General features: G+C 39.6%; 1 protein-coding gene across 3 annotated transcripts in view; it reads left to right on the forward strand.

Annotated features, from left to right (window-relative positions):
• Positions 1-25,158, forward strand: part of AFAP1 (actin filament associated protein 1) — a 116,025-nt gene that overhangs the window by 82,432 nt on the left and 8,435 nt on the right. For all 3 annotated transcript variants that reach the window (XM_062575296.1, XM_062575298.1, XM_062575297.1), the window contains 9 exons: positions 5,343-5,435; positions 7,087-7,171; positions 9,785-9,934; positions 12,961-13,172; positions 15,087-15,232; positions 18,751-18,868; positions 22,182-22,296; positions 24,102-24,266; positions 24,849-25,039. In XM_062575296.1, coding sequence (XP_062431280.1) covers positions 5,343-5,435; positions 7,087-7,171; positions 9,785-9,934; positions 12,961-13,172; positions 15,087-15,232; positions 18,751-18,868; positions 22,182-22,296; positions 24,102-24,266; positions 24,849-25,039 — 1,275 coding nt within the window. The remainder of the gene's footprint in view (positions 1-5,342; positions 5,436-7,086; positions 7,172-9,784; positions 9,935-12,960; positions 13,173-15,086; positions 15,233-18,750; positions 18,869-22,181; positions 22,297-24,101; positions 24,267-24,848; positions 25,040-25,158) is intronic.

Below are 25,158 nucleotides of genomic sequence, written 5' to 3' on the forward strand. Positions count from 1 at the left end.
ACGTGGAGACACAAAGGACTGAATTGTGTGCAAGAGCTTTGACCATCCTGCCACAGAGTCCTCGCCAGCGCGGTCTGACAGCGTGGAAAGACCCCAGCTCTGCCGTGCATGTTTGTGCAACTGGCACTATGGAAAACAATGCATTACTTGAAAAGAGCAGATGCAGTACGTAAATCAAAAAAGCGGTGCATGCAGAACCGCAAACATCCTATTTGCACATTTGCTCAGGGATGAATTTTCCTTTAAGCTCCTGGCTGAAATCATAAATACAGGCTGCAGCAGATCTCAGCACAGACCTGAGTAGGGCTGGCACTTGGTCCCCTGTTTTAACCATCAGATAGTTATTGCTTTCCTGCTGCTGTTTCCCTTCTTTCTGAGCTCATGGCCTGAACTGCTTTCTCTCTTCTACTTGCAGCTATGTGTAAAAAGGTATTTAAATTGTGCCCGGTTCAAGTTTGCAGCCTAAAGTGCTACTGCCAGGGCTGGGGAGCCGGTTCCCCTGCAAAGGGCACCTCTCCCTTTGTGGCAGCAGTGCCTACAGCTGAGCTCCGCAGCACCTCCCTCTGTGCGACTTGGGTTGTATACGGCTGTGTGTGGCAATAGACTTCTTGGGAATAATGCAGGAGAGAGGATGCAAGGCTTGTGTTGGTTGAGTATGTCAGAAAAGAATTTTTAAGAGGATATACAGATGCTAAAGATAGGCCTTTTTAAGGGGAAATCCAGGCAGTACGGATAGATCTGCTGGTTGCCAGAATCTCGCCCCACTTTGCTCAGTTAGACAGCAGTAAGGTAGTAGTTGAATCTTTTCAGGCCAGGGTATTCTTGAGAATGATATTTTCCAGTACACAAGTTAAAGGGAATTTCTTTTTAGGATCCAAAGCATAGGTTATGTGGGTAATGTCTGCTTTTCCTCTAATTAATGTAGATTGATTGACAATGAACTCCATGGGGCATGTCCTCTGCTTTTCTGTAAAGTACTAGTTGAGTTTTGATGCTCCGTTAAGAAGAAGGTTGTATGTGGCATAGTTAAATATTATGCAAGGGGTCCAGAAGAGAGAGAAGATGAGACTATGATCGTGCAGGAATGGTGAGGAGTCCAAGAAAGTCATTGCTTCTTGGCCACTCAGCTAGGAGTGTTACGGGAATGAAAAATACTCTGAAGCCAATCTTTTTCCATCTGCTTTATTGTGCATAAGCAGATTTCAGCTTTGCCATATTCCTTATCTTCAGAGTTAAGAAGAGACAAGCGACAAGGACTTCAGTTCATCCCACTAGAAGCAATTTCTGTATTCTGTGAAATACATGGGTATATGGGAAGCGTTGGTTTGTTATTTGGATTTTTAGCCCAGGTTTATAAAGAAATGAAGCAACTGTACAGTCAAACCATTAGTGTTCTCCCTAATCACTTTTTAACTCTATCATTTTTAACTTAATCCTTTCCTTGCCTGATTTAAAAGACAGTGGCAGGCTCACAGGTGTTAAATTCCTATGAGTTTCATGAAAACAGGCACTGGGTAGAGGAGAGGACACTATAATCACGTCCCTATGGTGCACAAGTCTGTAGCCTGAACTCATCCCATGGTATCCACCAGGAGAGAGATTTATACATTCCTCAAATGCAGGAAGAGTTTCAGCCACTCTTATTCCTTATTAGGCACCAGAGAGTTCAACCACAAGGAACCAGCCGGAATTGAGGTCTTCTGCTCAGAATTTCTTGGGTTCCTTTGTGGCAGGTTCAGGATAGCAAGGAGCTGCCTTTCTGATTTTATTGCAGAGCTAGTACTTTAACCTGGAGCCTTTGAAGGTAGCTAGAAAATCCTCACGATTTGATCGTTACGACTTTACACGTAAAAGAAATAAAAGTGCAGCAGGTATTTTGCCTCCAGTCATGCTGTGTCGTTTAAAATAGAATACAATAGCTACAGAAATTTGTAGATGAGTGCAGGTATGCTTTTTATAGTAAAAGTTAGTGATTCTGTAGTAAGGTATTTTTAAAGAGAACTATTCCAGACATACCACATGGCAAAAATTCCACTGACTTCACCCATTCTTGTCAACTGCCTAGGGCAGAAAATCTTTCCAGCCTTATAACTGCAAATATTTCCCCTCTATTCCTTATGCTGCTGAAGTCAATGCAATATACTTTTATATATTCTGATCCATCTGGGGATTCAAGGTCTTTCTATAATATGAAATATGAAAAAATAGTATAGGTCAGGCTGCACAAATATTTTCCAAGTTTGCATTCAGAAGAGGCAGTTTTGAAGTCTAATAGTTGCAATATTGTAATGGTAATTATATTTAAAATTCTTTTGATGGAATAACAGAATTTTATTTTAAATGTATTTAGCTTTGAATCAGTCCAAATAAATGAAAGACTTTCAGTTTCTGATTATGTTTGCTCATGTATTTAGATAGGTTAATATATAGTCTGTCTGCAATCTCAGTTGATCTTCCTGACAGAGCCCTGTGTGTTTGTGTGTATCATGTATGAATGTATTTGTGGTGAGAAAAAAAAGAATGATTTTCTTTTTCTTACATGTGTGAAAATGCAAACTAATAATGATATTGGTCATTTTTCTTGAGGTTTGGAAACATACAGATAACTAATATTAATATACTCAGCACAACCTTCCAGTTTTTGCCATCTTATTGAAATATAGCACACTGAAATATAACACACATTTATTTTCTTTCTAGTTGTAGAACTGTCGAGATATGTTAATTCATATTTTCATATATTTCATTCCAATGGATAAAAGTTTACTCACCTCCTTTCCCCACTCTCACTCACAACTTTTTTTATGAAAATAATGCTATTTTTTATTCATATAACTCCAGAAGATGAAGCATAGGAAAAATGACAAGAACTATGAGTCTTGTGATTAAAATTATGCAAGTTGGCAGCACTGGTGGAATGTTTTATCCTTAAAGTTTTGAGTTAAAGCTATAAGCATGTGAAAACCACATTTATAATGGCAGCTGTCTGCAAATGTAATTATAGAGGGTGCATCCAGGCAACCATTATATATTAAAGCCATTTCATCCTGCAGAGCTCTGAAAATCTGAGTTTTATGCTATTTATCAAACACAATTACATTGCACAGAGAAAGTGATGCACAAGTCTGCCAGTGAATCCCTTGAACCAAATGAAGTGCTGAATCCTTGAATATGCATTTACTCAAGATCTGGCCATGAGCTTCCATTTGATACTGTGTCATTTTTCGAATCAAAATTTAATTACATCCCAATTAAACTCTTCAGGAAAACTTTTCCTTAAATATGTGAGGTATGATAAGAACCGTATTTACTTGAGTGCATGACTTTGCACATACTACTCAGTTATTGCTGCCAAATCATTTCCCTCTGTTCTGTCTGTAACTCCCATTACTATCTGTCTCTGCCAAAATTAACTAACTCTATGTTGTGAGCAGATGCTGAAAACATGAGCCGTTGTATCAGGGTCATGCAGGAGACAGAAATGAATGTTCCCAGAAGCTGTACGGGCGCATTTCTGTAGGAAGAAAACAGCAGTGTGCTTCCACCAAACTGAAGAGCAGCAACTGAAGGAAGAAAAATATTCAGAAATGCGTTCTTGTGCATTTGGGGAGATGTAGGGCTAAGTTTAATTCTGAGATGCAGATACATGCTTCTCTGCAGTAAAATGCTCCAACAGATATATCTCGATTTTCTCTACGAAGCATGCCAAGAGCCATGAATTCAATAATGTTTTCATGTGTTTGTGTTTCTGAGACAAGATACAGGGAAGTTCAGACAGTCAAGAAAGGATACTGAAGTGTTTTAAGGTACTAGCTCAAGGCTAAAAATGTAGGCTCATTTTTGTGGTTGCTATAGATTTCTTATGGGACATTGGGTGTGTGATTTAATCTTATTTTTGTTCCTGAGTTCTTCATCTGTATAAAGGGGCTGCTGCTCTATCTTACCATATGGAATATAATGCTTTTAACTGATGATGTGCTCGTGAATTGTAGCAATAGGGTCTTTATAAGCTCATAAATATTTGATTTGTTTAGTTTTATTCTTAAAGGGAAATTCAGTGCTGTGAAAGGAACTAACTAAATCATGTTTGATGTCACCTTTAGGTCTGTAGTCTTTTCCACATCAAATTGGTTCAGTTTAAAAATGTTTGTTGCTTTGCTTTTCCTTGCCATTTAAAGCAATCAGGAAATCAGCAATTTTGATACTTGGAAAACTACTGTTTTCCCCAGGATTGAGAGTTCTCCTTTCCACTACCGCACCTGAGATAAATAGTGTAAAGGGAAAATCTGCATAAGTAAACATGAGCAGGAACATATAAACATGTAAAGCGAAAAGTTTGTACATGGAGTTGCAATGCTTCCGGCAGAAGATGCCTTTCTTCAGCGGCCTGGTCTAGTGAGGCCCTCAGTCGTGGCATGAAGCCGAGCTCATGCGCAGCGTGAGTCTGCTTTGAGAGTCAAGCCCTGTTCACATCCGTATGAGCAATTTTGGGCTGATAATTGGAAGGTGGTAACCTCATTAAAGAAACAAACTTAGTGATGTCCATTGAGAATCAGCAAAAGTGAATGTCTTTGCTTATCATGGGTTCTTCTGTTTTATGTAGTTTCAGTTGAAAACTCTCTTAAATTCTGTCAAAATCTCAGTGAATTCCAGGTTCTGAATTTTTATTGAACTTTTTAAAAGCAGACATAATGCTATTCCCACTTTCGAGAATACATTTACGATTACTTTGACCTGTATCTTTATGTCAATGTGCAAGCATAATAAGAAAATACCACAAAATACCACGGCTTAGTATGAACTGTGAGTCGCTCAGCACTTCATTATTTCTTCAACAGCAAAAAAAAAAAAAAAAAAAAAAAAAAAAAAAAAAAAAAAAAGCAGCTGGTAGTATATTATGCAAAGCTATTGTCCTTTAACTTGCGGGACCTTGGATCTGATCCCACTTTTTTGTCATCATAATGAAATTAATTTGGTGGTGTGAGCTGAGTTCATGTTGCAAAACTACTCCATAGAAATCAGCAGTGCTGTTGGTTTCTTTACTCAAGAGATGCCTGGAGCTTAGCTTGTCTAGGAACTGAAACCTTCCACCTGTAGACATCCCACCTCCTCCAGGTCATGCATGAAATGCCTGTGGGAGGCAATGTGGAGAGGCTCAGGCAGTGGCAGCCTGCTGAGCATGTTGCCTGTGAACATGGAAATGTTCATGTTGCTGCTTTTTTTAGCTTTTGGGCTAGTAAATATTTGTATTATTCCCCTTCCCAGTTCTCCTGAACATTCATATATAATTTCTCTGGTTTACATTTGTTGACTAATTAATAAGTTTTGCCTTGTCTCTTAAGGTTATAAAAGATGTGTGCAGCAACTGCACTGGAGCTGTGGACTCTGATGGGCCGTTGTCTAGTTCTCCGGTGCACAAGACAGAACTGGAAAAGGTGAAGTTATCAAGAATGTTTAATGCAAAATTCCTTATGACTATTTATTATGGGGCACTACTGAACACCATATGGTTTAGGGGCTGTTCAGATCACAAAGTTGAAATTAAATTTAGTTTCTGGATTTGGTGCACTAAGTTTGTCTTGCTACACCATTCTCTGGGGGATATTCTCAGCAAATATCTGCTGACTTGTGGTACTGCTTAGCTTTTTTGTCCTTTTCATTTGTTATGGCTTTCTGCACAGATCCTACAAATGTAAAATTTTTGCCATCTTCTACTGATTTGGTTAAGAGAAAAGAGCAGCCTGGCTTATACCCATTAGCATCTTTTTAAATTCGTACGCACTAAGTGTTGCATGGAGATGGCCTTCTGTCAAGTGCAGAGAACCAGCATGGATGTGATGCTCACAGAAGAATGGCTGGAGATTGTGAGGAAGTTTTAAGCGAAAGTCTTTCCCTTTTTTGTTGAGAATTTAGTTCTTAAAAGAGTTCCCTGGGCATGCTGAGGTCACTGTTTTGGCAGACTCTTCCAAGCATCTGTGCCATAACACAGAGGAACTTGGCCATTCAGATATGATTGTCTTAGCTCCCTTGACTCAGCAAGATATTAGAGCAAGAATGAGAAAGGACAGCATCTTTGCAGTGAATGAACAGTACGTTTCTGGCACCTATTTAAGCCCCTACTCTGCAAAGGCATCCATGTGAGCAGAGCTTACTGAAAGCCCGATTTAAAAGTCCCACTGATAAAAGTTTTTTTTCTACCCTTCTGATGTAAGGACATTGCTGTTAGTGATATTACATTGCATTATACTCAGGAAACTAAAAGCAAAATATGTTTCGTGATAGCTCAGATATTCTGATTTCACAAGCCAAAAGCTGTTGTGTTTGTTTGTTTCTGTACATCTGCACATTATTAACCAAATAACTAAAAATGTCATAAAGTAGTTACTTTCTGAAATGCATGCCATAAAAAGTGATGTTGTGTAACAAAACTTCTCATTGGTTTTTGGGGGATAATCTGCATATCTTCTTCATGGCTTCACCACTCATGAGTAATGTGGTTACCACAACTGTGCCAGCATAAACTTTATACCACATCATCCCATATTTCTTACCCAACCATTACAGAACAATTGATGCTAAAAATTTCTTTCACAAATATCTTCTTTGCAGTTACTGATTCCTACACCATGTAGGAATGCGTTGTTTTCTGATATGTTGTAATTATATATGCAGTTCTGAAGTATTTTTTAAAGAAATAGTTTTAAAGTTTGTTTAATCTGATCTGTGTAATTGTTTATCATTCTTCGGCGGATTAAGAAACAGCAACATTGCAGGGTCTAGAAATGCATTGCAAATACTTTATATGTAATAGCACCTATTGAATTACAATTATCTAACTTAAAATGTTTTGATTATATTATCAAAGACCTAATTTGTGATTAGACTCTCACTGTGCTTTTCTAAAGCTTATATTATAGTATAAAAAAACTCCTCTGAACTGAACTGAATATCTTCTGTTTGTCTTCCAAGTAGATGAGCGCTTGAAATGTGTTATTTCACAGTAAGCATAATTTTAAATGGGCTCATGACACTGCTTTTGGCTCAGGTGACCACATGATAAATCACCTAATCTTTTTGTCCGTGCAGAAGCTGTCTTCTGAGAGGCCAAGTTCAGATGGGGAAGGTGCTGTAGAAAATGGCATCACTACAGTGTGCAATGGCAAAGAACAAGGTACAGCTCAGAGGCCGAGGTGCTTAATGTAAATAATATGTGCAGAGAGAGAAAGATAGGGAGTAAAATAGGTTTGGTGTTTATATTTTAAAGAAAGAGATAATTATTTCCTGAATACTCAGATGTCTGTGGCATACCCAATAGCATGCAACATGGTCAATTGTGATTTCTAGACATTGCAGTATATGGTTAGTTTTCTCACTCTAAAATCTTCCCCTAAGCTTTCAGAAACAAATTGCAGTAGTTTTTAGCTCTGAAACCTGCTGAGCACATCTGTGAAACAAAAGCTGAACCTCTGTGCTCCAGGATCTCCAAAAGTGCCAGGTGACTCAGGTGCCCAGCCAGAGGCATTTTAAAGGAGCTTATGCTGTTGGAGAACTAGCACAGCTTAAGATGTCTCAAGTAGGGTAATTAAAAATACCAATTGCCAATGAAAACCTTGACCTTCAACTCTATGGTAATAGTAATAACAGGCATTATTGACTACAAGGAGATTAAAATATGCCTGGCATTGCTTTAAGTGGTTCTGGATGAGTAATAATATTTTGAATTGGTTTTAAACAATGGAAAGGAAACGCTTATGAAAGCTCACTTAGCTGTACACGGGAAGAGACACTGCACAGAGCATCAATCTCTGTGCTTTACCTTCAGGGTGGTCTTTGCTCTGCTCTTAACCAGCTTCTTGTTTTGCTGAGGGGAAGGAAAAAAGAAGAAGGTTTTGTGACAAAAATCTCTTCCAATCAGGCAATCGGTGTATTCCCTAGACTCCCAAAAATTAAGGCATGAAGGCCTCATTTCTGCTGACTTTCTCTTCTACAGCAGAATAGAAAAAAAACATACGGAAGGACAACAGGACATAGAAGAACGGGCTTATTCCCCTGGCTGTGCAAAAAGCCTCCCTTGGTCGTCGGTCCCACTTAGAAGGACCAGCCCTCTTTGGGGCAAAGGGAGCATGGGAATTTGGTCCCAGACCACAGTGGCGTAGGTGCTTTTCTGCTCTTCCCCGTGGCACAACTGTGGATGTCCCTAGGCTGCGACTGAGCGGGCCAGAAACCTGCATCCAGCCACGTGCTGCCTTCAGGGGCTCCCTCAGGTTGAGGGTGAGGAGCACTGGGCTGTCCTTCCTCCCCAGAGCCTGGGGGATCCTTGCATGTCTGGAAAGCACAACGTAAGGTGTAAGCAACCATCTTCTAGGAAGGAGAAAATGTGACCTTTGCTTGCACACACTAACCACTGTATTGGTATTGGCTGATAAATTGCAATCCACACCTGAAAATCAGCCTTTCCTCCCCTCAGAACTGCGCGTGACAGATGACAAATTTATCCAGTCTTGGCTGCAGACTCAATTTCTAGCGATTTTCCAAGTTTGCTAACAATTAAACTAAATATGATAAATTATGCCATTAGGACTTCCAAACTGTTCCTGTTTTCAGAGCATTCTTCATCCCAGTTCATCAATTCACATACTCATTTTTCATGTAAACATTTTGTCCTTTTTTTTCTCACTTTACTCAAGTAACTAAACCAACAACTAAATATTCTATTTGGGGAAAACGCAAAAAGAGTTGTTTTGTCAGGGCAAAACTTACAGCAGCTCAGTCGCAGTAACCAGTCTAATCGTATTTTTCATCAAAATCGTAACTCAGGGTAAATTCATGGATAAATTCACAGTTTAGTCAGTTAACAGACATACTTTAGCTCTATTGATGAAATCCAAACCAGTTATCTGAATTTTATTAATGAAATGAAGTTCATTTCATTTATTCTGTTTTGCAAATAAGTTTCTTTCTGATTCTGTTTAATCATAGCAATTTTTTTCTTCCTATTTTTCAATTAGTTAGTTAGGATTTTAGTCAGGTAGTCACTTGCGAAAATTTTATCCCTAGTCTTGGACCTATTACCTTCAATAGTTCAATATACCTCAATGCATAGAGCCATAATATTGCAAGTAACATAGTAAGTTTATGAAAACTGGGACTTGATGTTAGCAAAATCTCTTCTTTCTTCAAAGCTTTTCCTTTTAAGTCTACATGATCATAAAAAGTGCCAACTTCTAATAATTGTCCTGATGCCACTAATTTAATTGTTAATAGCTAATTAATACCACTTGTCTTTACAAAAGACCTGTTGTGATAAGGTACCTTAACCTAGTGTAAATGAGAGGGGCATTTTTGTGGGCAGCCATAGTCTGTGTTTGTTAAATACTTAAATGTTGAAGTATTTTGAGATAAATGTTTAGGACCAATGAATGATCACCCAGTTGGATTTTTATTCTTATGTATATGAGGTAAATTTACATGCTGGTAGCTCAGTCATATTGATATATTAGATGATGACTGCTGTGGAAAGAGACTTTCAGATTGAGTAGATCAGATAAAATACAAGCCTAAATTTTTGTTATCCTTTCATATGCCATGATTTTAATAGGTGAAAGATATTTATAGGTATCAGTATTAATGAGGGCATATACATGTATATCTCATTGCAGACTACAACTTTTGTCTGTACATTTTGCAGAGGATTTTTTATTTGAATTATTACTTTAATTCATGTTCTCCTTATTCACCAGTTTATTCAAACACACTAAAATGCACACGTTTGCTTTCTTGATAGTGAAAAGGAAAAAAAGTTCAAAGTCAGAGGCCAAGGGCACAGTGACCAAAGTAACAGGGAAAAAAATAACGAAGATCATCGGTTTAGGAAAGAAAAAGCCATCAACAGATGAACAGACCTCTTCAGCTGAAGAAGATGTTCCTACTTGTGGTAAAAGATTTTTCTCCTTGAATGTTAAATGTACTTTGCAACTAAAACTTTAAAAAATTGTAGCCTAGAAATGCATATAAACTTGTTTAACTGCCTTGATTCTTACCCCAACATCAGAAAGATGCAGTCAGGTGGAAAGAGGTGCAGAGTGATCAAGAGTCTATCATTTGAGAAAGGACTTAAAGAGTTTGAATTGTTTAATAAAATGATAGCATAGTCTAAGAATGAATATCACTCGTGTCTGCAGAGAAGATGAAGGGAAGGCAGAGAACATGAGGGGGAGGAGAAATGTGGACCAGCAACAGAAAGAAATAAGAGCTACTTAAGCACAAGGATAATTTTCAAAAAAATGAATATAAAATGAATATAGACTAGATTATAAAATAAATGTAGGTTGAAAATAGAAAGGAGGTTTTGTTAACAGATGATGGATCTTCCTGAGGTTATATGTGGTGGCAATCATGACAGCAGTGGACCAGCCTCAGCCAAAGTGATCCCATTAATTCTGGGTTCCTAACCCAGAATTTTTTGTGTGTATTGCACAAAACCAATTTCTTGTAGACTGTTTTAACTACTAGTGTTAAATAAGGCTTAAGACAACCATAGTGCTTGGTAACAGCAAGAACATATAATTAAAGGCACACAGAAAATATGATGACTTTCTTGCTTACATTTTGCGTCTTAGCTGTTAATGTTTGCTCAGGACTTTGGGTAATGCCTATAGCAGGTGTTGTCACAGCTCTGGTGTTTTCAGATAGTGCAATGTAGTTACATTCCCTGATACTCCTTCTGGTGCTCCAGTATTAACTGACACTTCCATATGTGAACAAGGTGGAACCCACCCTTCTGCCAACCCATCCACGGCCAAAAAAATCCTGTAGAAAGAAAGCTATGAAGCAGTTGCACAGGATTCTAAATAAAGTCAGGGATTACTTTTTCCCCTTTAATTGATTGGGAAAACTTTGGGAAACCTAGAAAGTTGTGATTAGGCAGTAGCTGGCAGAACTCTTGGTTGCGTGAAGCACGATAGATGCTTGCCTGCGTGAGAAGAGCAAATCTGTGGAACACCAGCAAGAACTTCACAGATCACAGGTGGCTCTCAAGCCATAGTTTGGGAATCATTCACATAAGCAAGCTTTGATTAAATAAGAGTACATATACATGTCTATACATCAGCTAAGTACAGATGTGATTTATCAACCAAAAGAACAGCTGGGAAAAGCTGTGTCCAGCCAAGTGTATCTTCTGAAGCATCTGGCTTCCATAAAAGCTCAAACTTCCTGGGTCTCATAGTCTGTTGATTATTCTGTATTATGTGAGATGTTAACCTCAGCTGTACAACCCAATTCATAGTACTTCTGTCATTGTCTAGGATCTGGGCATAAGTACAGCCATTACTGTGGTCTGCGTTTGGCTCTACTCAACACCACTTGCAGATTTTATAGGAAAATATATAATGTAAGTGTCTAGGCTTTGGTCGTTGCAGGAAGTCTTTGCTGAAGGAGTTTCTCAAGACCAGAAAATTGGCTCAGTGCAATGCCCTGGAGGTTACTGCATAGTTAAGGGCTTTTTCACTTAATGCTCTGCCTCCCAAGAACAAAGTGGGGGCTGCAGGAGATGCATAGCGAGAGTGGAAATGGAAACCCACCTGTGCACTGAGTCTCAGTGAAGACCCTTCCCTACAGCAGCATTTCTCTCTGACCACCTGGGCTAAGCTGAGCTGCAAACACTCCTACTAGGAACATACCCAAGATGTGTCAGGCATGTCAGCTATTGAAAGTTTAGATAGAGATACTTGGGAGGAAAAGCATGGGGTCCTGCTTAATTCAGATGATATGTAAGGGCCTAAAAGAGCTTCTCTGAGAGGTGCAATGGGAGAAGAAGTAAAAAAAAATATTGCCGGGGAAAAAAAAAGTATCTATCCCTCCAAACAAGCCAGCTGGCTTGCACATGAAGGCCTTTCTGTTTCTCGGGATTATGTTATATTGCACAGCTCTGCAGGTTTTGTTACAGGAGGAGGGAGGAAAGCTGGAGAATTTGATCATCACTAGGAGCCAAAATTGCAGGATTATGCACATCCTCCTCCTTTTTTTATGGCACCTTCTAGGATGTGCACAGTTCTGATCTGCCATATCCTGTTGGATCAAGCTTTGACATTGGAACCATAATGTTGGAAGAGAAACCTAGAAAAATTAGGTGACAAGTCATAGTTTTAATGAAAACCAAAGATATATCTGTCCAACATGATTAAGTACTTAAATAAAAATCAGATATGAGAAGGAAGATAAATATTTTATATAAATTCTGGCCTATGCAAGATATTATGTCATATCAACATGCTGAATTCACGTACCATTTGTAATGGGGAATGAAAATTAAACCATCTATTTTTTTATTTCCAAACTAAATGAGGCAACAAAAATGTGTGTTGTCTTGATTTTAAAGTTTGAGTCTGGGATGATGGTTGCTGTGGGACAGAGGAGAAAAACATTACCCATTTACTGACATTGTTTGCCTAGACACTGTATTTGTGAACATGAGAAGAGGTTTTTTATTCAATAAATTTTGATTTGTTATGAGGGTAGAGTATTATTGCTGAGGAGAAAAAATCTTGATTAAAGCTTTTGTTCTAAAGTTTAGCTAAAGTTCATATGTACTTGTCTTGATTTTTTTAAAAAACAATATTGGTTTTATTTTCATTGATGTCAATAGGGATCTCTTAAATTCTGCTTTAAAAATGTTCCTGAAAATTGCAAGTGCAAAGTGCATTCTTCTTTCTAAATTTCATTTAGAAAGAGATAATCAACATGGGAAACTGGCTGTGCCAATCTGTTCCTCCTAGCAAAGCAGAATGGATTGGCATTGCATATGTGAAGTTTATTATGTCTTTAAGAAACTGATTTTTGGATATTAACAGAAACTAGCTCATCACCAAGTCATATACCAACAGCTGTGATTTCCCCCAGAAAATTTTGGGCAGTCACAGTTACTCAAAACCACATATTTCCTGTTTCTTTTCACTGCAGGATATCTCAACGTGCTCTCAAATAACCGCTGGCGTGAGCGCTGGTGCAGAGTGAAAGACAATAAGCTCATTTTCCACAAGGACAGGACAGATCTGAAGACCCACATAGTTTCCATCCCTCTCCGTGGCTGTGAGGTGATTCCAGGGCTGGACTCCAAACATCCCTTGACCTTCCGGCTGCTTCGAAACGGGCAGGAGGTCGCCGTGCTCGAGGTGCAGTGGCTGTTAACACTATGCCTCCTCTAGACACCTGCCAGCTAATTTAGAGGAGTGCTTTTATACAACCTGACCTTTCAAAAAAGCTTTGGAATAATATTATTGCAGAGCTGTGTAATAAATACTGGGGGGAAAACAAATTAAGATTTGCGGGCAAAGAAAGAACGGAGATTTAGGGGCAAGTTGCATACTGCAGTTCGGAAAGCTTCTTCAGTGAGGTGTTTCCACCATGGCTCTCTATTCTGACCTTCCTTTGACCTATTACAGAAATACCTGTGCTCCTTCTCTAGGCACACTCTCATACCAGGGATAATATAACTACTTAAGTAAATATCTTAGCAGCAATTAATTAATGAATCACAGTTGATGGAAACTCTTTGGGCTCTTAAGTCTAATTTATGTCTGCTACCTATATGAGTCACTTCTAGGATTCTCATTCCATATCTGTATTAAGGTAAAAAGAAAGTGGTATGCTAGCCAACTGATGAATCTCTTCACATGCCACATTGGTAAAGAGTTGTCCATATACATGGACAAACTCTTACCTCTGCCAAGGTCATACCATCATCTGCATTACGTGCACAGTAACTCTGTAGCTGGAGGAATAGAAACAGAGAAGAGGACAGTTATAGTCCAATGCAGCTCAGACAACTCATAACCTAAGCTGGGGAAATACTCAAAACTTTGATGGGCTCCCAGTTCAAAGAGCTGTTGGCAGCTGCTGGTGACAGGCAAGCTGGTATATAAAAACAGTCTGATCTAGAAAACTGCATTCAGTTACTCTGTCCATGTCTAAATATTGCATTTATTTTTTCTGCAAGCAAATTCAAGGACATGATGTAACTGAAAAGTCAAAATGAAACTAAAATACTGGGGGAAAAAATGTATTCCTTTCCAGACCTTGTTAAACTCGGACTACAAAAAGTCATCGATGACTTTTTTTTTCACCCCCATTCATTTTATTTGGCAAGCTGAAATGAGAAGACTCTCAAAAGCCAAGTACAATGAAACTCTAGGAAGAGGCAGCCTTTCATTTTCAGTGGCGGGACAGACACTTTGAACATGCTGTCTTTCCAAGTTCAGGTCATGTTAGTCTCTTCTTGGAACAAGGCTTATGACATGTAAGCGCTTCAGAGAATTTGAAAGACCAGATGGCAGTTCAAGGCACTATGAAATATTAAAAAAGAAAACTCAAAAAAAAAAGCAATTCCTATAGAAACCAAACACCTACCTTTTTCCTTCTGAAAAAACAGTTTTTTCCATTATTTATTTTGTTAGTGTTTGTTACTTTGCAATTGGTGAGTTGAGATAAAATATGGGATTTCAAAAATTATTTGTAAGAATAATCGTGTATGTACTTGTGCCATTAGGAAAATAAATACCATCAAGCAGACACATATACTGAAATTAAAATAAAACCTAGTATTTCTTCTAGTATTTCGTTCTTTTAAAATAAAACCTAATATTTCTTCTAGTATTTCATTCTTTTCTTTTCTGATTCCTATTTAGCATAACATTTTCTTGTCACGTGTCATCCTAACTAAAATCCCCTAGCCTAGCATAAGAAAATAATGCTGTCGTAGCTTTCAGTTTTCTCAGATCTAAGATACAAATCTAAGTCCATTAGCCTCTGTTGTTATTTTTCTTCATTTCTCGAGATTGCCCGCTTCGTATTACATCATAACTGATGAGCACATAGCTTACTCTAAGTGCACTCCTTATCACAAAGCAAATTTAATGAAAAGCCTGTTTTTTTTTTCAGGACTTTGACAGAGAGAAACCAGAGCTGCTCATGCAATAGAGTAGCATTTTGTCAGCCAAGAAAAATGTGTAGTTCTGAAATAACTTTAAAAACACTTTCAGTTCAGTGGCAGATTGCAGACTACGTACGCTCCTTCCCTCTCCTTACAGGCATCATCGTCTGAAGACATGGGTAGATGGATTGGGATTTTGCTGGCTGAAACTGGGTCTTCCACAGACCCCGGAGCCCTGCACTACGACTACATCGACGTGGAAATGACTGCAAGTGTCATCCAGGCTGCAAAACAGACCTTCTGGTAAGGCACGTTAAACGAGCCGGGCTGTTTTCAGCACTGTGGGAATTTATATCCTTATGTTAACTCTCGTGCCATGACAGCTTATCAAAATTCCCCCCCCCTTTGCCAGATAGTGAACTCCTGAAGTGTCTCAGCATCTCAGATGTGTTTAAGATTATCTTGTTGGCATCCTGCTAAGTTCTGTAAAAGATGCAGATGATAGCCAACTTTATTCCAATCCTTACTCTTTTTCGGTAAGGCTACTTATTCAGTGCTATATTTTATTCCTCTGTTTTGCCTGAAGCCTTAGAACAGTCAGTGGAAAAAGAAAAATATGCCGAAATTTAAATAAATTTGTAGCTACCTAGATCATGTTAATTTACCTACTGGTTGTGTTTATATTTATATCTGAACAGAACCACTAAAAATATGTAGCAAATTTAAGGCTTGGATAGCCACATTCTCAGTGTTTTCATCTGAAATTCCAATTTGATTAATTAAAAAATTCATCAAGTTCACACCAGTCCAATTTATTTTTGAATTTTAATTTAGGAGGCGGAATTTGAGAGGGAATCTAGGCACAACATGGAAACCTGTTTGAATGCAGATCAGTACAGTAAATCCCTCATCACAGATCCTATGCCACGTAGTAAGAAAAGCAAAGCATACTTAGCATCTATGCAGTGATTTCAGTGTTTCAATCAATTCAGGCATTAAATCAGCATTTGGTGGGAAGGGACCGCCATTCCTCCTTGGCTACGCTGGATTGTGCGTGAATACTCGGGACATCGGGGATCTCCTGCTGCAGTCGCACCAGGTGGTTTCGCAGGGTCGGGCGCGGGTTGCCTGGCGAGGCGGTTTGCTGCGACGTCCTCCCATGAGGAGGCAGGCTCGCTCCGTGCTCCTGCAACGAGGCTCTCCGCATAACTCGGTTATTCATCCGACTTAGTATGTCGGAGAATCCCACCCTATCTGCCCATTGTAAATTTAAACAGGCTGCAAGCACCGAGAAGGCAGCAAGCCTTGGGGTTTTCCCAAAGCTCTTCTCTTAGCTGAGTGTTCAGAGAGATTTAGCGTGGGAAAGTGTGCGGCTTCATTCAGGATCTAGGTTGAATGACTTGATAGAAATCAAAGTGACTCAGTGTTACACGATCGCAGTTTTGTGAAAGGCAAGTAATTCTGAGAGAATCAAAATGCATTTAGCTTATAGACTTCTGTTGTATTTGTTGCGAAGTTAATAGGACCCGAGAAGGGCATCCTGTGTTGACATGTATTTTTGCTTCAGTCAGCATCTAACATTGACCACATTTAAGGAAGAAATAGAGTGGAAACCTTTTTTCCCCAAATACAACTTGGCTTTCCTTTTCTGAACAAATGTGATACTAATTGGAGCCAAGTGAAAAAACACATGCAACCAGACCACATATTAGGAAGGAATGTCAAGCTTAACTTGCAAAATAGTAAAATTCCCCTGTTAAGAAGTTGTTCAGATTCACTATATGTCTTTAAAAAGACTGTAACAGTTTGTCAATAAGCAACTAAAGTATCAGTCTTCTGACTTTTTGCTACTCATAGAATATTAGGAGACATTACAGTGATACTGAACTGTTAATAAAATACTACTGTCAGTCCTTTATAGAAATAATAGCAGTATTTTAAATTGACTGCAGTTGTCATTAAAGATTTGATTATCATTAAATCACATCAGGTTTATTGGTTATTCTTTTACTGAGAATAATGCTTTGCCAAATGATTGGCTGTCCATTAATAAGCCCATTAATTTTGTTTATGTAAATCATTAGGTATCTAGGAAATACTGAAGAAAAATTGTTTCCAAACAGGTTTTTTTTTTCTATTTGCTTTCTCATCTAGCAGGTTTAGAATATAATTAGCTTACGTAGATGCATCTGCAAACAAGGCTAATGAGCCTTAGTGAAATGATAGATGTTCGCTTCTTTTGGAGGTAGAAATAGTTACTGCAGGTGCATCAGAGGTTATTAATGACCGTCACAGCTTTCAGACATTTATCACACATCAGTCTCGATGAAGCTACTTAAATAAAAAATACATAATAACAGCTTCAAATGAAGTCCTTCAGACTAATCAGAAACACTTTAGTGTCCTTCAGGAGGAGCAGTCCTTTAATAATGTATAATAAAGTACAAGATATGATAAAGTAAAAAACGTTTTTATCTAGCTTAGGCTTTTTGTTGTTTGTTTGTCTGTTTTAAGAGGGTAAAAAAACCTTCTGTCTAATGATTATTCCACCCCCTTAGTCCAGTGCATCCATCTGGGATGTGTCAGACAAAAAAGGCTCACACTGACCTGGGCAGGTTCATCCCTCTTTTGGGCCCACGGCTCAGGTGAGCAACAGCTGGATGAGGTCTGTCTCCCTCTGTGCAAGAAATTCAATGGATTCGATATTATTCCAACGCCAAAAGAAAGGTAGTGTCAAAACCACAGAGTTCTAGACTTCTGGCCAGCACTACAACCAACCACTCTGCTCCGGGAGGGCTTTATCGTGTCTGTGAGTGTCAGCACACAGCCTGAGTAGTTCCATTGTTTGGGGTGGAAGTCTTTGTTTTCCCATTCTTGTATACCTGCACCTGTAGGAATTTTGGGGGCTCTCACTGCGTATCTCCTTCCATTTCAGAGGCTGCTTCAAAGGAAAACTCACCCTTAATGTACTTATTGCTGCTGGGCCTGATTCTGCAGTTACTAGAGCGTTGCTCCCAATATAAAGCCTGCTGTAGTTGGTGACATTTTGCATATGTTCCGCAGAATTCCAGTAAAACAAGCTACAATCCTGATTTGGGGGAGAGGGGAAAAAAAAGAAATAATAAAATATATATATCCCTTCTGAAGTTTTCAGAGGGCTCAGATCCACTGTGCTTAAGAATGTGCATATAAAGTAATTGCAGGAAACCAACCTGGGAATCGGATTTGCACCATTGTTCAAACTTTACCCAGCCAACAGTTCTGGTATGAACCTGAAAAATCCACAGAATGTGGGGAATAAAGTACTGTGCAAATTTTGATGGACATGTTAATTTAATTTCATTTAAGTTCTACTTTCCTCAAACCTTTGCAGGATTTGATTATTGTTTCTGCAGATTCCTAAGTGCACATCCCCCCTGAACATGCATGCACTGAGAAACACCTGCTTCTCCCTGATACAGACAGTAACGAGACTTTTATGGGACACTGATATGCAAGCTTATAACTTAGGTCAGCAGGTTCCCCTGTAAACATGCCACAGAGTAGTTACAGCTGTTGCCATCCTGGCTTTCTCGCAGACTTATCCCTACTGTTAAAATACAATACAGAAACAAATGTTGTGATGGTATATGGTGCTGCTAGCAGCAACATGTGAGTAGCAAAGGAAGGAAAAAGAAAACTATCCTCAGCTTTCCTGCAGAAAGTGAGAGGATCTGTGATTCCAAGCTACATAATCAGAGCCAGAGAACAAACCATTGAATCATCATTTAGACTTAGATTCAAGTGCTGGTTTTTATTACTTTTTATTTTGCTTTATGCAGTTTTATGAACAGGCGAGTTATATCTACAAATCCGTATCGGGGAAGCACTGCCAATGGCTACGCATGTCCTAGTGGAATGGCACTTCATTATGATGATGTTCCCTGCATAAATGGATCGGTAAGAATTTAATTTGCACGGGACAAATGGTTTGCATGTGTTGAATGCATGGACATCTGAAAATTATATTATCTAAAAGGCACCACTGGGCAGTTTCCAAATGAACTCTTATTATTTTGATTGGGAACTGCAAACTTCTCTCACACCTACGGGGTATTAAGGGTGGGGGATATATTGTGTACATTAACCCGCACATGAGCCAACATGTGTTTCGAAAGCAGCTGCCTACTGATGGTTTGTTGCCAAGTCCTTGAATATAATACTGACTTGAAGGGGTATTTTTTTTTATCACGCCAGACCTGGCAAAGTTAAAGACGGAGTTACCCCAGACACTTGCTGGTGTCCATTGAAAGAAAGACTTTCTGTCCCTGGGCTGTGTGACTTTTGACAGCACGTACTGCTTTACCCAAAGGAGGACCACAAGGGTCACTTCCATCTTCATGATTTGGAGAGCTGATCTTAGGCAGATGTATAATAAGGTTTAACACATAATTGATTTTAACCCGTAGTAGTATGTGGTCCCTAAGAGGATTTAGAGAGGAGCTATGGCTCATGTCAGCTCTCAGTTTGGGCTGCTTCCTAAAGGCCCTTGCGAAGGCTGAACTCACAGAAATTCGAAGCATTAAGCAGACTGCAAATACAGTCCTCAATCATGTCATAATAATGTCAGAAAGATGGTAGAAAAACCTCTCTGGGGAACAACATACAACAGCATGTGTGGTGAGTAGTCTGGATCTGCAGTACTTGGATGTGCTTAAGCCTTCATATGAGAAGTATGCTGCCACAGCCAGGATGGATTAAGAAAGGATATTTGGCAGCCAGGCTCATGGTTTCTTTTAAGATTAATTGAATGAATCACTAGGGTATTGTTGAGCTTTCCTTTTTCTTTTCTTTTTTTTTTTTTTTTTTTTTTGGGGGGGGGGGTGGGGGGAGAGGAAATGACCTGTAGCTATTTTAGATAGTTAGCAAAGAATAATAATTTTCCAGCAAATAAAATGTAATACTAGCATACCAGCAGCTGGTATTCACTGGAAAGACATCTAGCCTGAAGAAAAACAATCCAAACAAGAAAAAAACACACTTGACTTTTGCTGTTAGACTATATTACTTTTAACAAATTGTGTACCAGATATAATCCTGCAGGTTCATCTGTGTAACCCACAAGAATCCCGTTGCCAACTTATTCTACTTAAAGGAGTAGTTTAACATTTCTCCTTGTGCTTCTTCAGTGTTAGAGTTAGCAATTGAAAATGCAGCCTATGAAATAGGAAGGGGCTTGCTCGTTTAACAGAAGATGCAAAGGACTGAGGTTATGAGACACGTAATACAGAGCTTCCTTTCCACACTGTACCCCCCTGCACTTTTCCTGGTAGTCTGACTCAAGTTTAAGGGATAAGGCTATGCTGGCTAAACGTAGAGGGCTTTCTATGGTCAAAGCACTTACACTAATGTTTTAATTTCACTTAGGTTCTGCATGGTGTATTGTTTACTAACTGCATAAGTATGTGTGTTGCAGTGGGAACCAGAAGATGGCTTTCCTACTTCTCGTAGCAGGAACATTGGAGAAGAAATGCTTTATGATAACGCAGGCCTGTACGATAACTTGCCGTCTCCAAAAATCTTTGCGCGCTATCCATCAGCGGACAGAAAAGCCAATAGGTTATCTGCTGACAAACTATCCTCTAACCATTACAAACACCCTGTCTCCTCCAATCTGTCTTCTGCTCAGTCTGTCACTAATACCTCTGCTGTGGGGAGGGGATCTGTCTCGCAGGTACTGTACTGTTCGATTCTATAACAAAGCTGCTTATTTTTGGCTGTTCTGTGTATTCATTGTTATGCTTAGGACCTTAGACTGTTTCAGGCAGTCAGTCTGACCAGTGTCGTGCTTGGAGTTTGGTCACGAGCCATTGCAAATGGAATGACTTTGCTAAGCTGTAAATCCTGATGTGGAAGTATTGTGTCCTCATGGTACCTGTCAGGGCCTTCCCCACAGATTCGTGGTGATTTACGTAGTGTAGAAAATAACAAAAGAACGCATCTGACTTTCCAAATGTATCTCCAAAGCATCTCTAGAATGTCTAGTTGTATATTATGAATCTTATAGCTACATATATTTGTATATATGTATATACACACACGTATATTGTATTCTATCATATATACTGTGTATGTACCATATTTAAATAACTGCCTGCTATTTTCTTCCCCTGAAAAAAATCTAAGGTTGTGTCTGTGCTGTTTTCTGAGGGTGGCCTCAGGCTTGTGGACCTGAGACGAAATGGAAGTGCAGAGAGCACGTGAAATCCTCTGTGCTCAGATCTAGTAGGCAGCCGAGCCCCAGAGACAGGCTCACTGCAGCAGGGAGGCGTGAGGGTGTCCTCTGCTCATGGGGACCATCTCCATGGCTGTGGCCATGTCCTCAAAGCTGAAGGATGGCATAAGTGCTGGGGAAACACAGGCGGGAACCTGTGAATGTATCACGAAGACCTAAGAGTTTCAGTCTAATCTGAAACAGAGCAGTTAGCTAAGTACTTCACATGTATAATGTACCTGTCATATTATGTGTTTACTTAATCTCTACAAAACTTTATATCAGAATATTAGAATTGGAAGTAGCAGAAGTGGGGATGGATCTGAGCAATGTATTTCCTGGATTTTTAGTCTGCAATAGCTAGCACTTCATTGCGCTGTCAGTTTGTGCTTTATTGTTGTGACATTTCAAAAAGCTCTTAGAAGCAGGTAAACATAATTTGCCACACATATGTCCTGTGCATGGCTAATACTTTGCAGATGGAAACTCTTAAGATTAGTCAGGGCACTGTTCCTCTGCCCTGGGCTCCGTTCATGGCAGGGGTGCACCCTAATTGCATATGAAACGGGCCGTTTCTGGTAATCTTGTGAGCTTGTCTGGCCATTGTGAGTGTGTGCCCTTCTTAAGTTAAAAAAATAATAATAGTTATTAACTAAAGTTTGTGTAAAAGCAAATTGGTATATTAGTGCCTAATATTTAAATAATGTGTAATAATTGTATTATTTTGAACAAAGATCCATGTAAAGGTCATATAGCAAATAGGAAACGGTTCCTGGTGGTTACTGCTTTTGGAGCTTGCTGAATAGCAGTGGCAGGGCTCAATGACGAGCTCTCTGGAGGAAGTGCTGTCTCCAGCTGAATCAATTAAGTCTATTAAAAGGATCCTCTAAGTAGGCAGCTTTATGTCCTGCTGTCAAGCTTTGCCCTTGATGAAAGGGAGACTGTAATGCCAGCGGTACAGTAATAACCGGATCCTATTTGTACTTTGTTTTCAAACAGTTTAAAGGCAAGAAACCTCCTGCAACTGCTAATGGCATCACAGGAAAAGGGAGAACTTTAAATAACCAACCAAAGAAATCTGAATCAGTGTCATGCGTAAAGCGCACAGCATCCAGTAAGTATATCTCCTCGCAGCTGCCGTTTGTGAAAACAGTCATGAGGGTACCCAAAATAGCTTTCTTCCTGGCAAACAAGGTAAAGGCCACAGTGGGTCTTCTGTGGCTGGGAGGCTGGCTGGAGATGCCACCAGCACTTGGAATAGGAGATCCTGTGAGAACTGACAATTCTTCATCCCGCCAGACATTCCCAAGGGTAAAAGGATGTCATACACAGGACAATAAATATGAAATATGACTGGAAAAAAAAAACATGAGCAAAGAAGGAAAGAATCCAGTAACTATTCTTCCTTTTGGGGCAAAGAGTAATTCTATATTACTGTTGGGGCAGAGGGGTCAGAAGCTAGGAAAGACACTTGAAGGATTTTATGTCGCTCATAAGCAGAATTACTCTTATCCCTAATACAAAATGGTATAACAAAATAATGAAGACTATTACAGCTCAAAAGTTTCCTGGATGAGATTGAGATTTCATCTTGTAAGGGGCAAATGGAGAAGGAGGACTCTCCTTGACAGGTGGATTGCCTGTAGTTAATTTGAGTGCTTCCTTTCTGAAATAAAGGCTCATTAAAGGAATTTTATACTAAGAAGGGAAGATCTGGGAAGAGATTTGTATGATTTCTAGTCCTAGAAAAAGAATTTTGGGTAATTAAAAACAATCCTGACAGGAATTATTTGTTTAAAGAAGATAAGATGGAAAAGAGATATAATAGTGTTCTTAAAACATGGCAAAGACTTCTGCTAGAGAAAGAATGTGGTTTTTGAGCCCAAGGTGGATTTTTAAGAAGTCATGCATTTAATGTGAATAAGAGAGATTCGGGTTACACATTAGGAAAAAAAGTATACATTTTTTTGACTATAGAGGTGGATTGGCATTGGAATAGATGATTGTGGCAGGTAAAGGAGTCTCACTGACTAAAACAGGTTTGACAGCTATTTATCAGGAGTGATTTAGGTACTATTGACTCGGTCTTAAGATACGTGGCCAGTGACCTGTTAGATCAGCTATTTTCAGGTCTGCTAGTGGAATACATATAGAAGTGACTGTGATGTAAATTGGAACACAGATATGATGAAATATGAACCATGAAAGCATTTCTATGGGAAATTTAAGAAAAAGGATCTTAAGTATCAAAAAAGTGAGCATATCTTGTTCTCTTACATCAGGCAAGGAAAGGTGTGTGCTTGAAGTGTTCAAGCCATCTCTTGAAGTAGAAATGGGAACGAGGTAAAAAGGCAAACAGGTAGTTTTTCCACTGACCCCTTCCAATTAAAAATCAAGGGTTCAGAGATAAAGAGGAGCCTTGTTTCCATCCTCTGAACTACAGAGGAAGACAAGGCCATTTTTAAAACCAAAGTACTATAAGATAACTGATATTTCTCCTTTTTTCCCCATATGAATCTAGAGAAAAAAAAATCCCTCTCATATCATTAGCAGCTGTGCTTCAGAACTCGGTGAGAACCACAAAACGTGAGGAAAAGCTGGTGGAACAGAAACGCTGAACCGGTTTCTCAAACCACGAACCGGTTTATGTGATTTTTGCGTTTCAGGGGGTAGGTTAGGGTTTTTCTGGCAGTTTACCCAAGGCGCTGAGGCCACGAGCTGCTGAAGGAGGCCCGTGTGCACGTGCGTCCCCACACGCTGCAAAAACCTGACTGAGCCAAAGTTAAGTTGAGAATAAATTCAGAGTTTGTGTATTTGCGATCGTTCTTTCTCCTGTCCCAAACTGCGGTAAGTTCCCGTGAAAGCGAGCGGGCAGGGAACAACTGGATCAAATAAGTAACGGCAACGTAACGCGTGCAGATGCCGAGCAGTACAAGTACGGCAAGAACCGCGTGGAGGCAGATGCGAAGCGGTTACAAAGCAAAGAGGAGGAATTGCTAAAGAGGAAGGAAGCGCTCCGGAACCGGTTGGCCCAGCTCCGAAAGGAAAGAAAGGATCTCCGAGCTGCCATTGAAGTCAACGCTGGTACGGGGGGCTCTCTGGGCTGACGGCTACGCGTGGTCGCTTTACTGACCCAAAGGGATTTACCTCCTAGGCTGGAGATGTGCCACTGCATGAGTTTGGTTTTGCAGTTAAACTGTACTCTGTAATGGCTGTATTTAATTTTTTAATGCACCTGTATGTGTGTGTGTGTACATGTATGTAATCATACTTATGTGTACGCACATGGAGATTAACTAGATGCATCTGTGTTAGCTAGAAATGACAGCGGTGGGGACTGAAGCTGCTAATTCATAAGCAGTCTGTGGGACCAGTTGTATTGCGACTGGCTAATTATACTTCTGTGGCATGGGAAAACGCCAAAACAACTACTGGTGTGAAACCAGATAGAAACCTAGGGAAGGCACCTCAAAGAAAGCATTTGGGTTTTCTTTCTGCTAAACATATTCCCTGAAAAAAAAAAGGTTTTTTGCAAAGTGTGTGGTTTTTTGTGAAGTCAGTGATTTTTAGAGGGCTCGTTCCTTGTTTTCTTTCGTACAGAAAATAAGTTTTGTAAGCATTAATTTAAGCTTCTCGTTGAAATAATAACATTGCTCTGGGTGACAGGCAGGAAGACTCAAGTGATTCTTGAAGATAAGTTGAAGAAGCTGGAGGAGGAATGTAAGCAGAAGGAAGCTGAGCGCGTAAACCTGGAGCTGGAGCTGACGGAGGTGAAGGAGAGCCTGAAGAAAGCCTTGGCGGGCGGCATCACTCTGGGCTTGGCTATTGAGCCCAAATCAGGAACATCAAGCCCGCAGGTATGCGCAGCCATTATACTCTCAAATCCGATGACCGTGGCTGGGAGTGCTCTGTGTCCGATAAAAAGAGTGGGAATTGAGAGTTTTGAGAAGGCTCGTTAAGCCCAGGAAGGAAGAGC

Source organism: Rhea pennata, chromosome 4 (genome assembly GCF_028389875.1).
Source record: "Rhea pennata isolate bPtePen1 chromosome 4, bPtePen1.pri, whole genome shotgun sequence".
In the NCBI taxonomy this organism is placed as follows: Eukaryota; Metazoa; Chordata; class Aves; order Rheiformes; family Rheidae; genus Rhea; species Rhea pennata.